Source organism: Emys orbicularis, chromosome 2 (assembly GCF_028017835.1).
Source record: "Emys orbicularis isolate rEmyOrb1 chromosome 2, rEmyOrb1.hap1, whole genome shotgun sequence".
NCBI lineage: Eukaryota > Metazoa > Chordata > Testudines > Emydidae > Emys > Emys orbicularis.
This window is the reverse complement of record NC_088684.1, coordinates 198,767-213,222: the sequence shown is the minus strand read 5'-3', so window position 1 is coordinate 213,222 and position 14,456 is coordinate 198,767. Positions and strand designations below refer to the sequence as shown.

The following is a 14,456-nucleotide window of genomic DNA, read 5'->3' as shown; positions in this document are numbered from 1 at the left end:
AAGGATCTCTGAGAGATGACTTGGAATTTTTCTTCTTCACAACACTTCCAAAACAAATGAGTCTTTGGTCCAGTGGTTACAGCACTAGCTTAGGACTTAGGAGATGTGTGTTCAAATCCCTGCTCCACCAACCATATCCTGTGTGACCTCAGGCACATCACTTAACCGCTCAGCTCCCCACCTGTGAAATGGGGATAAAAGCATTTCTTTACCATCCAGGAGTGTTTTAAGGATAAATACATTAATGACTGTGAGGTGCTCAGATACTACAGTAATGGGGGCCATAAAAGTACCAAAGGCTGTGTCATAACTATAAAAGGAAGGGTAACAGCTCTCTGTGTACAGTACTAAAATCCCTCCTGGTCAGAGACTCCAAAATCCTTTTACCTGTAAAGGGTTAAGAAGCTCGGGTAACCTGGCTGACACCTGACCCAGAGGACCAATGAGGGGACAAGATACTTTCAAATCTTGGGGGGGGAAAAGGCTTTTGTGTGTGTCCTTTGTTTAAGGGGTTGTTCGCTCTTGGGACTGAGAGGGACCAGACATCAATCCAGGTTCTCCCCATCTTTCTAAACAAGTCTCTCTTATTTCAAAATTGTAAGTAAAAGCCAGGCAAGGCGTCTTAGATTTACTTTGTTTTCTCAACTTGTAAATGTACCTTTTACCAGAGTGCTTATCTTGTTTGCTATACTTTGAACCTAAGACAGAGGGGATTCCTCTGAGCTCTTTAAGTTTGATTACCCTGTAAAGTTATTTTCCATACTGATTTTGCAGAGATGATTTTTACCTTTTGCTTTAATTAAAAGCCTTCTTTTTAAGAACCTGATTGATTTCTCCTTGTTTTAAGATCCAAAGGGGGTTTGGATCTGTATTCACCAGGAGTTGGTGAAAGGAAGGAGGGGGGAAGGGTCAATTTCTCCTTGTTTAAGATCCAAGCAGTTTGGATCTGTATTCACCAGGGAATTGGTGAAAGGTTTCTCAAGGCTTCCCAGGGAGGGAATTCTTAAGATGGTGGCAGCGGACCAGAGCTAAGCTGGTAGATAAGCTTAGCAGTTTTCATGCAGGCCCCTACATTTGTACCCTAAAGTTCAAAGTAGGGATACAGCCTTGACATGGTGGCACAGCGGTGGGATCGTTTTAAACCCAAAAGCCAGTAAGAGATTTTTTTTTTCCTTCTAGCTGCTTGGAGAGCAGAGCTGAAGGTAGATGCATATCTTATCTCTCCTTGCCTGAAGGCAGAGGTGGTAAGTTTTTTTAACAAGGTCCTTTGTTAAGAGAAGGGTTCAATTAATGAGCAAACAACTGGTAAAGATAATTTACAAGCTGAATTGTGTTTTTTTTCTTTTTTACATCCTCGGAAGTAGCTAGTTAGAAACTCTCTGTTAACTCAGCAGCACTCAGCAGGAGCCTGAGCTAAATACATCCCAGTTTCAGTCAACTGCAGAGGGTGAGACCCAGCACAAGAAAACCAGGAAAATGACTACCAGTGAAGCAGCTAGCAAACTAGAACTGGCCAGACTAGAAGCAGAAGAAAATGAGAAAAAACATCAGAGACTACTTCAAATTAAAAAACTCGAGGAAAAAGCCAAACAGGAGGCCCATGAAAGAGAAGAAAAAGCCAAACAGGAGGCCCATGAAAGAGAGGAGAAAGCCAAACAGGAGGCCCACAAGAGAGAGATGGAGCTGGAAAAAGCCAAAGAGGAGGCGAGAGAAAAAGAAAGGAAGCATGAACTGGAAGCAGCAAGTGCTAAGCAGGATGCATCAGACCATCCTAACAATTCCTCTCCAAGTACCACTTCCCATCCCAGGAAATTCCCCACCTACAAGGCAGGCGATGATACTGAGGCCTTCTTAGAAAATTTTGAAAGGGCCTGCCTTGGATACGACATCCCTCCAACCCAGTACATGGTAGAGCTGAGGCCGCAGCTCAGTGGACCCTTAGCAGAAGTGGCGGCTGAAATGCCTAAGGAACACATGAACAGTTATGAACTTTTTAAAAACAAGGCCAGACTCAGAATGGGGCTAACACCCGAGCATGCCCGTCGGCGGTTCCGAGCCCTAAGGTGGAAACCAGATGTGTCATTTACCCGGCATGCCTATCACATTGACAAAAATTGTGATGCCTGGGTATCAGGAGCAAATGTTAAATCTTTGGAAGATCTGCTTTCCCTAGTAAAAATGGAGCAGTTTTTAGAGGGTGTTCCTGAGGAAATAGAAAGGTACATCCTAGATGGGAAGCCCAAAACTGTAACCGAGGCAGGGGAGATTGGAGCCAAATGGGTGGAGGTGACAGAAAAGAAAAAAGCTAGTAGCAGTTGGAGCGAATATCAGAAGGGGCAAGCCGAAACAAAACCTTATCACCGGGGACAACCCAAGACCCCACCCACATCCCAAGGGAAACCCCAGACGCCTTCTCACCCCACCACACCAGTCTCCAGCAACCAACATCGCCCCGGTGATACCTTAGCAGGGCGATGTTTTAAATGTAATGAACTGGGGCACATAAAGGCTCACTGCCCCAAGAACCCCAACCGATTACAGTTCATTACACCCCAATCACACCAAAGAACCCCAGACCCAGATGCCTCTCTCATACCCTCGGAGCGAAGGGAAACCTTGAGAGTGGGCGGAAAGAAGGTTATCGCTTGGAGGGACACTGGGGCACAAGTGTCAACTATCCACCAATCCCTAGTGGACCCCAAACTCATCAACCCTGAGGCTACAGTGACAATTCAACCCTTCGTGTCACAGTCTGTAACCTTGCCTACAGCCCAGTTGCATGTCCAGTACAAGGGCTGGTCAGGAATGTGGACTTTTGCAGTCTATGACAATTATCCCATTCCCATGCTGCTGGGGGAAGACTTGGCCAACCATGTGAAGCTAGCCAAGAGGGTGGGAATAGTCACCCGCAGCCAGGCTAAGCAAGCTTTCACCCCCATCCCTGTTCCTGAGCCGTTCACCAGGGCCCCGTCTGTGTTACCGGAGACCCAAAACCAGGTGGTGGAACCGGATCCCCTGCCAACGACTGCAACAGCCGTAGTGGATCCAATCCCAGAGACCCAGCCAAAGCCAGTCCCAGAACCGGAACTGGCAACGCAACCAGCACCAGAACCATTGCCAGCACTGAGTCCAGCGCTTGCAACCCCGTCTACAACTCCAATGCCAGAGGGCACCAGCGAGCCTAAACTGGCGGAAGCAGCAGATAACCCTACCCAAGAGGCTCAGCCAGAGCCTGAAATACCACATAGTGCACCAGCGGACAGCGGTTCACAGTCAATGGAAAAAGCCCCAGCACCTGCATCGCTTCCAGAGGGACCAAGCCCCAGTCCACAGTCCAAGGAGGAACTGATGTCTCCAGCATCAAGGGAACAGTTCCAGGCCGAGCAGGAAGCAGATGACAGCCTTCAAAAAGCTTGGGCAGCGGCACGGAGCACCCCACCGCCTCTCAGCTCTTCTAACCGATCCCGGTTTGTTGTAGAAAAAGGACTTTTATACAAGGAGACTCTTTCTGGTGGGCACCAGGAAGACTGGCATCCTCAAAGACAGCTGGTAGTTCCCACTAAGTATCGGGTAAAACTCTTGAGCTTAGCCCATGATCATCCCAGTGGCCATTCTGGGGTGAACAGAACCAAAGACCGGTTGGGGAAGTCCTTCCACTGGGAGGGAATGGGCAAGGACGTTGCTAATTATGTCCGGTCTTGTGAGGTGTGCCAACGAGTGGGAAAGCCCCAAGACCAGGTTAAAGCCCCTCTCCAGCCACTACCCATAATTGAGGTCCCATTTCAGCGAGTAGCTGTGGATATTCTGGGTCCTTTCCCAAAGAAGACACCCAGAGGAAAGCAGTACGTACTGACTTTCATGGATTTTGCTACCCGATGGCCGGAAGCTGTACCCTTAAGCAACACCAAGACTAAAAGTGTGTGCCAGGCATTAGCAGACATTTTTGCCAGGGTAGGGTGGCCCTCCGACATACTTACAGATTCGGGAACTAATTTCCTGGCAGGGAACATGAAAAACCTGTGGAAAGCTCATGGGGTGAATCACTTGGTTGCCACCCCTCATCACCATCAAACCAATGGTCTGGTGGAGAGGTTTAATGGAACTTTGGGGGCCATGATACGTAAATTCGTAAATGAACACTCCAATGATTGGGACCTAGTGTTGCAGCAGTTGCTTTTTGCCTACAGGGCTGTACCACATCCCAGTTTAGGGTTTTCACCATTTGAACTTGTGTATGGCCGCGAGGTTAAGGGGCCATTACAGTTGGTGAAGCAGCAATGGGAGGGGTTTACGCCTTCTCCAGGAACTAACATTCTAGACTTTGTAAGCAACCTACAAAACACCCTCCGACACTCTTTAGCCCTTGCTAAAGAAAACCTAAAGGATGCTCAGGAAGAGCAAAAGGCCTGGTATGATAAACATTCCAGAGAACGGTCCTTCAAAGTAGGAGACCAAGTCATGGTCTTAAAGGCGCTCCAGGCCCATAAAATGGAAGCGTCGTGGGAAGGACCATTCACGGTCCAGGAGCGCCTAGGAGCTGTTAACTATCTCATAGCCTCCCCCACCTCCAACATAAAGCCTAAGGTATACCATGTTAATTCTCTTAAGCCCTTTTATTCTAGAGAATTAAACGTTTGCCAGTTTACAGCCCAGGAAACTGATGACGCGGAGTGGCCTGCAGGTGTCTACTATGAAGGAAAAAGGAATGGTGGCGTGGAAGAGGTGAACCTCTCCACGACCCTGGGACGTCTGCAGCGACAGCAGATAAAGGAGCTGTGCACAAGCTTTGCACCGATTTTCTCAGCCACTCCAGGGCGGACCGAACGGGCATACCACTCCATTGACACAGGTAATGCTCACCCAATTAGAACCCCACCCTACCGGGAGTCACCTCATGCCCAAGCGGCTATACAAAGGGAGATCCAGGACATGCTACAGATGGGTATAATCCGCCCCTCTACCAGTGCATGGGCATCTCCAGTGGTTCTAGTTCCCAAACCAGATGGGGAAATACGCTTTTGCGTGGACTACCGTAAGCTAAATGCTGTAACTCGTCCTGACAACTATCCAATGCCACGCACAGATGAGCTATTGGAAAAATTGGGACATGCCCAATTCATCTCTACTTTAGACTTAACCAAAGGGTACTGGCAAGTACCACTAGATGAACCCGCTAAGGAAAGGTCAGCCTTCGTCACCCAGGCAGGGGTGTATGAATTCAATGTACTCCCTTTCGGGTTGCGAAATGCACCCGCCACCTTCCAAAGACTTGTAGATGGTCTCCTAGCAGGATTGGGAGAATCTGCAGTTGCCTACCTCGATGATGTGGCCATTTTTTCTGATTCATGGACAGAACACCTGGAGCACCTGAAAAAAGTCTTCGAGCGCATCCGGCAGGCAGGACTAACTGTTAAGGCTAAAAAGTGTCAAATAGGCCAAAACAGAGTGACGTACCTGGGGCACCAGGTGGGTCAAGGAACTATAAATCCCCTACAGGCCAAAGTGGATGCTATCCAAAAGTGGCCGGTTCCAAAGTCAAAGAAACAGGTCCAATCCTTCTTAGGCTTGGCCGGATATTATAGGCGATTTGTACCACACTACAGCCAAATCGCCGCCCCGCTGACAGACCTAACCAGAAAGAAACAGCCAAATACAGTTCAGTGGACTGATAAGTGTCAAAAGGCCTTTAACCAGCTTAAGGCAACACTCATGTCTGACCCTGTGCTAAGGGCCCCAGACTTTGACAAACCGTTCCTAGTAACCACAGATGCTTCCGAGCGAGGCGTGGGAGCAGTTTTAATGCAGGAAGGACCAGATCAAGAATTCCATCCTGTCGTGTTTCTCAGCAAGAAACTGTCTGAGAGGGAAAGCCACTGGTCAATCAGCGAAAAGGAACGCTACGCCATTGTGTACGCGCTAGAAAAGCTACGCCCATATGTTTGGGGACGGCGTTTCCAACTACAAACAGACCATGCTGCGCTACAGTGGCTTCATACCGCCAAGGGAAATAACAAAAAACTTCTTCGGTGGAGTTTAGCTCTCCAAGATTTTGATTTTGAAATACAACACATTTCGGGAGCTTCTAACAAAGTGGCTGATGCACTCTCCCGGGAAAGTTTCCCAGAGTTAACTGGTTAACAATTGTTTTTGGAATGAAACATATTGTTAGTTTTTATATAATCAGTAGTATGTCTAAAGGTACGTGTGTCTTATTAACTCTGTTTTCTCCTAGAGCTCCAGGAAAGAAATCACAGCCAGTGTGGAACCAAACGTCCAACACTATCTGTGATTTGGGGGGCGTGTCATAACTATAAAAGGAAGGGTAACAGCTCTCTGTGTACAGTACTAAAATCCCTCCTGGTCAGAGACTCCAAAATCCTTTTACCTGTAAAGGGTTAAGAAGCTCGGGTAACCTGGCTGACACCTGACCCAGAGGACCAATGAGGGGACAAGATACTTTCAAATCTTGGGGGGGGAAAGGCTTTTGTGTGTGTCCTTTGTTTAAGGGGTTGTTCGCTCTTGGGACTGAGAGGGACCAGACATCAATCCAGGTTCTCCCCATCTTTCTAAACAAGTCTCTCTTATTTCAAAATTGTAAGTAAAAGCCAGGCAAGGCGTCTTAGATTTACTTTGTTTTCTCAACTTGTAAATGTACCTTTTACCAGAGTGCTTATCTTGTTTGCTATACTTTGAACCTAAGACAGAGGGGATTCCTCTGAGCTCTTTAAGTTTGATTACCCTGTAAAGTTATTTTCCATACTGATTTTGCAGAGATGATTTTTACCTTTTGCTTTAATTAAAAGCCTTCTTTTTAAGAACCTGATTGATTTCTCCTTGTTTTAAGATCCAAAGGGGGTTTGGATCTGTATTCACCAGGAGTTGGTGAAAGGAAGGAGGGGGGAAGGGTCAATTTCTCCTTGTTTAAGATCCAAGCAGTTTGGATCTGTATTCACCAGGGAATTGGTGAAAGGTTTCTCAAGGCTTCCCAGGGAGGGAATTCTTAAGATGGTGGCAGCGGACCAGAGCTAAGCTGGTAGATAAGCTTAGCAGTTTTCATGCAGGCCCCTACATTTGTACCCTAAAGTTCAAAGTAGGGATACAGCCTTGACAGGCTGACATCCCTGAAGTTTTCAATAATCTTTGTACTTCCATGTGATGCTGTCCATCATGTATTCTAATGTGTATCATCACCAGGAGACTTGCCAGCCAACTTCAGATCCCCATCCAATCTTACAGTTATATTTTATGTCTTTGTTCCAGGGAAGCTACACATCATCCTGCTGAATTCTCTGTCCAGTCTTCTTAATATGGAATCACTGATGATGGTTGCTTGTCATTTTAGAACAGTTAAAAACCTCTTGGACATCCTTGCCAGTAAGAAGCAAGCAGCTACCCCCTGTAAATTTTGTTCCATTCCTTCTGTAGTTGCCTCACTGAGTATTGCAATTCAATACTTCTAGAAGAGCTGAATGCCTCCTGTTTCTCTTTCCTCTGTTGTTCGCAAATTGCCAGTCATCTTCTTTAGTTTCTACACTCTTATGTTCCTTCTTCACCTATCCTTCCCCAGTAGAATTGGTGGCAACAATTCCCAAATCTTGTTGTCCAATAAGTCTTTGCCATCTCAGTTAGTATGCAGCATTGATACTGGTGATTCCAGATCATATATCTTCTCCGCCAGCATCACCACCAACTTACAATTCCTATATAAGAAATCTTTGCATGTAGGAAAACAAAGCACATCCACCACAGGTCATTATGACTGTTCCATTTTTGGCCACATCTGCTGCATGGGGTAGCACCGTACCTAAACAGAAAGAAACCACACTCCCTACCTGTAACTCCCAAACTGATGATGATGCAGCAGGCTGAAAGACAACAGCAAGAGACACAGAACCAGGATTCCCCTACCACAACTCTACCTGGTTTTCTAGATGCCGTTCCTGATTTCTTCACCAGTGAAGCTGGTTTGGAACCTTTCTGAGCTGCAGCTTTTCCTGCTGCTTTCCTGTCACTCATTTCCCTGAAACAGAATAGAGGCCAGCAGGTTTCTTATTAACTTTAAAGCACTAATGAGCTCAGCTTTGCATGAGCCAAGAGACAGCAACTGCTTTGGTCCTGCAAACACAAATGCATGTGAGTAGCCCCAATAAATTCAATAGGGTTACTTGAGTGTGTCTGCAGTATCAGGCCCACTTGTGGCATGGATGTGGGGGGAAGGAGAAGTTAATTCTGGTGCTAAGAAACCTCAGCATCTTTGTTGGATATTTTGGTCCCTGTCCCCTAACGGTTCTCAAAAACATTTTCAAAGTAGTTTAGAACCTAAGAGAATTTTCATCTGAAAAAATTCCAGATGTGTAGTGAAGAATAAGAGTACATCTCAGTAATGTAGAGGTTTAAAAAATTACAAGAATGCTATACTTCTAAAAAAAAATACCTAGAAATTTCAGAATTAAGGCTAAATTTAAACATTTGACAATACAGAAGTGTAATTAAGACACCCAAACTATCTTAAAAATAACAGGAGTACTTGTGGCACCTTAGAGACTAACAAATTTATTAGAGCATAAGCTTTCGTGGGCTACAACCCACTTCTTCGGATGCATATGGGTTGTAGCCCACGAAAGCTTATGCTCTAATAAATTTGTTAGTCTCTAAGGTGCCACAAGTACTCCTGTTATTTTTGCGGATACAGACTAACACGGCTGCTACTCTGAAAACTATCTTAACTTTACCCATCTTTTTATTACAGCAGTGCCCATCGCTCCCAGGCAAGATCCCAGAATGACGTCCTTAGAAAAACAACAAGGAGTCCAGGGGCACCTTGAAGACGAACAGATGAGAAGTGAGGTTTGTTACCCACGAAAGCTTATGCCCAGATAAATCTGTTCGTCTTTAAGGTGCCACCGGACGCCTTGTTGTTTTTGTGGATCCAGGCGGACACGGCTACTTCCTGGTCCTTAGAAAACCTGCAGAGAAAACAGATACAACCTCATCCATCGTAAACAGCTTCTGACACCAGTGACCAGCACGGGAAGCCCTTACAAGTAAAGCAGTGGTGTCAACGGGCTTTCCGCTCACTCCTAGGGAGACAAATACCGACGTGCCCATGGCCCTTCTCCTCGCTCGCCCCGGCATCCCCCCGCTCCCCCCGCACTGACTCCCTACCGACCTCCCGCTTCCCCGCCTCTGACCTGCTGTCCCGGGGTCGCCGTGGGAAAGCCGCGCCCGCCCGGCTGAGCCTGCGCCGCTCCAGCTCTCGGGGCCTCGCCCGTAACTGCCGCCGCCCCCAACCGTCACCAGGCAACGGCGACGCCGGAAGCGTACCCGTTCCCATCCGGAATTGAAAGGGCGGGCCTGACCCCCACACGTCACGCCCCAGTTGGTGAAGTGACGCCACAGATCAGAACCCCGCCCACTTCCTGTAGCGTCAGGGACGAACAATACCCCCCCACCCTCCGGCCGGGCTTCCCCGGCTCCACCAATCCCCGCTCCGGTACCAGCCCCTCTGTCCCTCCCGCCCGCCAGGCTTCCCGGCTCCACCAATCCCCGTCCCTCTCTCCCCCCGCCAGGCTTCCCGCCTCCACCAATGGGCGCTTTGGTACCACCCCCCTTCCGCCCGTGCAGGTACAGATTCCCCAGTCCCACTCCTGCAACACCCGTGCAGGTGCCAACCACCCCCTTCCCCCCATGCCCATGAAGGTGTCAACCCCCCCCATGCCCATGCAGAGGTCTGTTCCCCGTTCCCCTCCCCCCTCATCTGCAATGCACAGGCAAGTATCGACTTCCCCCATCCCTGTCATCACCCGTGCAAATATAGCCATCCCTATCATCCCCCATCCAGGTACCAACCCACCATCCCCCATCCAGGTACCACTCCTCCAGACCAATTATCTCCAACATCCCCCATCCAGATACCAACCCCCCAACCCCATCACCCATCCAGGTACAACCATCTCTCGCATCACCTCTCTGGTACTAACCCCCACACCATTCATCACCCATCTGGGTACCAGCTCCCCCCACATACATCACCTGTCCAAATACTAAACCCAACCCCCATCCCGCATCAACATAGTTTTAAAGAAAAAAAGGTCTTGTCAAACAAACCTGATTTCATTCTTTGATGAGATTACAAGTTTGGTTGCTAATGGTAACTATGTAGATATAATATATGCAGTGTTGTAGCAGATTTTAGGGTTGCCAAGCATCTGGTTTTTCAATGGAACACCCAGTCAAAAAGGGACTCTGGCAGTGCTGACCGGGCCATTAAAAGTCCAGTCGGTGGCGCGGCAAGGCTAAGGCAGGCTCCCTGCCTGCCCTGGCTCCAGATGGCTCCCAGTGGCCAGCATATCGCTGTGACCCCTAGCCGCAGGGGTGGCCAGGGAGGCTCCGCGCACTGCCCCTGCCCTGAGCGCTGGCTCCACAGCTCCCATTGGCTGGGACCACAGCCAATGGGAGCTGCGGGGGCAGTGCCTGCGGGCGAGGGCAGCACGTGGCACCTCACTGGCCGCCACTGCACCTAGGAGCCAGAGGACATGTTGCTGCTTCCGGGAACCGCCTCAGGTAAGCGCTGCCTGGAGCCTGCACCACACCCCGAACTCCCTTCCCCACTCCTGAACCCCCTTCCTCACCCCAACTCCCTTCCAGATCCCGCACCCCCTCCTACACGCCAACTGCCTGCCCCACCTTGAGCCCCCTCCCACACCCAAACTCCCTCCCGGAGCCCACATCCCAACCTGCTGCCCCAGCCCTGAGCCCGCTCCTGCACCCAAACTCCCTCCCAAAGCCCGCACCCCCTCCCACACTCCGAACCCCTCTGCCCCAGCCCAGAACCCCCTCCTGCACCCTGAACCCCTCATTTCTGGCCCCACACCAGAGCCCACACCTCCAGGCAGAGCCCTCACCTCCTCCCACATCCCAGCCCCCTGCTCCAGCCCGGAGCCCCCTCCCACACTCCGAACCCCTCGGCCCCATCCCCTAGCCTACCCAGACCTGAAGACTCTGTGTAGCTTGAAATCTTCTCTCTTTCACCAAGAGAAGCTGATCCAATAAAAGATATTACTTCATGCACCTTGTCTCTTTAGATATAATATACTTAGAGTTCTGTAAGGCATTTTACTTATTACCCCATGACATTCTGATTTAAAAAGTAGCACTATAAATATCAATAAAGCACATGTTAAATGAATTAAGAACTGGCTGACTGGTCGGGGCATCATTAGTGAATGGGGGTGTTTCTAGTGGGGCTCTGCGGGGATTGGTTCTAGGTCTGAGATGATTCAACATTTTTATTCATGATTTGGGAGAAAGTATAAAATCACTGCTGGTAAAATTTGCAGGTGACAAAGACTGGCAGAGTAATAAATAATGATGGGGACAGGGCAGTCATATTCAAACAAAATGTGTTGGGTTGGGGCACAGGCTTACCTCGGGTGGCTCCCAGTCAGTGGCGCAGCAGGGGCGCTAAGGCAGGCTTCCTGCCTGTCCTGGCACTGCAGACCACACTGCGCCCTGGAAGTGACCAGCAGCAGGTCCAGCTCCTAGGTGGAGGCGCGCAAGCAGCTCTGCGTGACTCTCACCTGCAGGCACCACCTGCCCCCAGCTCCCATTGACTGGAAACCAGCCAATGGGAGTGTGGAGCCAGTGCTCGGGGTGGGGGCAGCGCATGGAGCCCCGTGGCCCCCCCGCCTAGGAGCCGGACCTGCTGCTGGTCGCTTCCGGGGCGCAGCGCAGTGTCAGAACAGGTAGGGACTAGCCTGCCTTAGGCCTGGTCTACACTGCGGGGGAGGGGGGGGGGAGGGAATCGATCTAAGATACGCAACTTCAGCTACGAGAATAGCATAACTGAAGTCGGTGTATCTTAGATCGAAATAAAATTATGGAAATAGTGACCATAATATAATAACATTTAGCTTCCCTGTGGTGGGAAGAACATCTCAACAGCCCAACACTGTTGCATTTAATTTCAAAAAGGGGAACTATGCAAAAATGAGGGGGTTAGTTAAACAGAAATTAGAAGGTACAGTGACTAAAGTGAAATCCCTGCAAGCTGCATGGGTGCTTTTTAAAGACACCATAATAGAGGTCCAACTTAAATGTATACCCCAAATTAAGAAACACGGTTAAAAAAAAACAAAAAAGAGCCACCGTGGCTTAACAACCATGTAAAAGAAGCAGTGAGAGATAAAAAGACTTCCTTTAAAAAGTGGAAGTCAAATCCTAGCGAGGTAAATAGAAAGGAGCATAAACACTGCCAGATTAAGTGTAAAAATTTAATAAGAAAAGCCAAAGAGGAGTTTGAAGAATGGCTAGCCGAAAACTCAAAAGGTAATAACAAAATGTTTTTTAAGTACATCAGAAGCAGGAAGCCTGCTTAACAACCAGTGGGGCCCCTCGATGATAGAGATAGAAAAGGAGCGCTTAAAGACGATAAAGTCATTGCGGAGAAACTAAACGAATTCTTTGCTTCAGTCTTCACGGCTGAGGATGTTAGGGAGATTCCCAAACCTGAGCCAGCTTTTGTAAGTGACAAATCTGAGGAACTGTCACAGATTGAAGTGTCACGAGAGGAGGTTTTGGAATTAATTGATAAACTTAACATTAATAAGTCACCGGGACCAGATGGCATTCACCCAAGAGTTCTGAAAGAACTCAAATGTGAAATTGCGGAACTATTAACTAGGGTTTGTAACCTGTCCTTTAAATCGGCTTCTGTACCCAACGACTGGAAGACAGCTAATGTAACGCCAATATTTAAAAAGGGCTCTAGAGGTGATCAGGGCAATTACAGACCAGTAAGTCTAACGTCGGTACCGGGCAAATTAGTCAAAACAATAGTAAAGAATAAAATTGTCAGACACATAGAAGAACATAACTTGTTGGGCAAAAGTCAACATGGTTTCTCTAAAGGGAAATCGTGTCTTACTAATCTATTAGAGTTCTTTGAAGGGGTCAACAAACATGTGGACAAGGGGGATCCAGTGGACATAGTGTACTTAGATTTCCAGAAAGTCTTTGACAAGGTCCCTCACCAAAGGCTCTTACATAAATTAAGTTGTCATGGAATAAAAGGGAAGGTCCTTTCATGGATTGAGAACTGGTTAAAAGACAGGGAACAAAGGGTAGGAATTAATGCTAAATTCTCAGAATGGAGAGGGGTAACTAGTGGTGTTCCCCAAGGGTCAGTCCTAGGACCAATCCTATTCAACTTATTCATAAATGATCTGGAGAAAGGGGTAAAAAGTGAGGTGGCAAAGTTTGCAGATGATACTAAACTGCTCAAGATAGTTAAGACCAAAGCAGACTGTGAAGAACTTCAAAAAGATCTCACAAAACTAAGTGATTGGGCAACAAAATGGCAAATTAAATTTAATGTGGATAAATGTAAAGTAATGCACATTGGAAAAAATAACCCCAACTATACATACAATATGATGGGGGCTAATTTAGCTACAACAAATCAGGAAAAAGATCTTGGAGTCATCGTGGATAGTTCTCTGAAGATGTCCACGCAGTGTGCAGAGGCGGTCAAAAAAGCAAACAGGATGTTAGGAATCATTAAAAAGGGGATAGAGAATAAGACGGAGAATATCTTATTGCCCTTATATAAATCCATGGTACGCCCACATCTTGAATATTGCGTACAGATGTGGTCTCCTCATCTCAAAAAAGATATACTGGCACTAGAAAAGATTCAGAGAAGGGCAACTAAAATGATTAGGGGTTTGGAATGGGTCCCATATGAAGAGAGATTAAAGAGGCTAGGACTTTTCAGCTTGGAAAAGAGGAGACTAAGGGGGGATATGATAGAGGTATATAAAATTATGAGTGATGTGGAGAAAGTAGATAAGGACAAGTTATTTACTTATTCCCATAATACAAGAACTAGGGGTCACCAAATTAAATTAATAGGCAGCAGGTTTAAAACAAATAAAAGGAAGTTCTTCTTCACACAGTGCACAGTCAACTTGTGGAACTCCTTACCTGAGGAGGTTGTGAAGGCTAGGACTATAACAGCGTTTAAAAGAGAACTGGATAAATTCATGGAGGTTAAGTCCATTAATGGCTATTAGCCAGGATGGGTAAGGAATGGTGTCCCTAGCCTCTGTTTGTCAGTGGGTGGAGATGGATGGCAGGAGAGAGATCACTTGATCATTACGTGTTAGGTTCACTCCCTCTGGGGCACCTGGCATTGGCCACTGTCGGTAGACAGGATACTGGGCTAGGTGGACCTTTGTTCTGACCCAGTACTGCCGTTCTTATGTTCTTACTGGCTAGCTTAGACAGTTTCCTGCTCAGCATGCTGGCTTTTGGGAATCCCATTCTTAGACCACCACCTCTCATGCTGACCAATAATTGTCTCCTTGTGTCCTTGTACTCCCCCATCCATCTGTATCCATCTCTTTCCCCTTGTCTTATACTTACATTGCAAACTCTCTGGGGCATGGACTGTCTTT

At 47.7% G+C, this 14,456-nt stretch overlaps 1 protein-coding gene across 1 annotated transcript in view; it reads right to left on the bottom strand.

The window, feature by feature from the left end:
- The window catches only part of IQANK1 (IQ motif and ankyrin repeat containing 1), a 141,273-nt gene extending 133,257 nt beyond the window's left edge, over positions 1 to 8,016 (bottom strand). Inside the window, exon 1 of the mRNA XM_065399902.1 lies at positions 7,920 to 8,016. Coding sequence (XP_065255974.1) covers positions 7,920 to 8,016 — 97 coding nt within the window. The remainder of the gene's footprint in view (positions 1 to 7,919) is intronic.
- Positions 8,017 to 14,456: the final 6,440 nt, after the last annotated feature.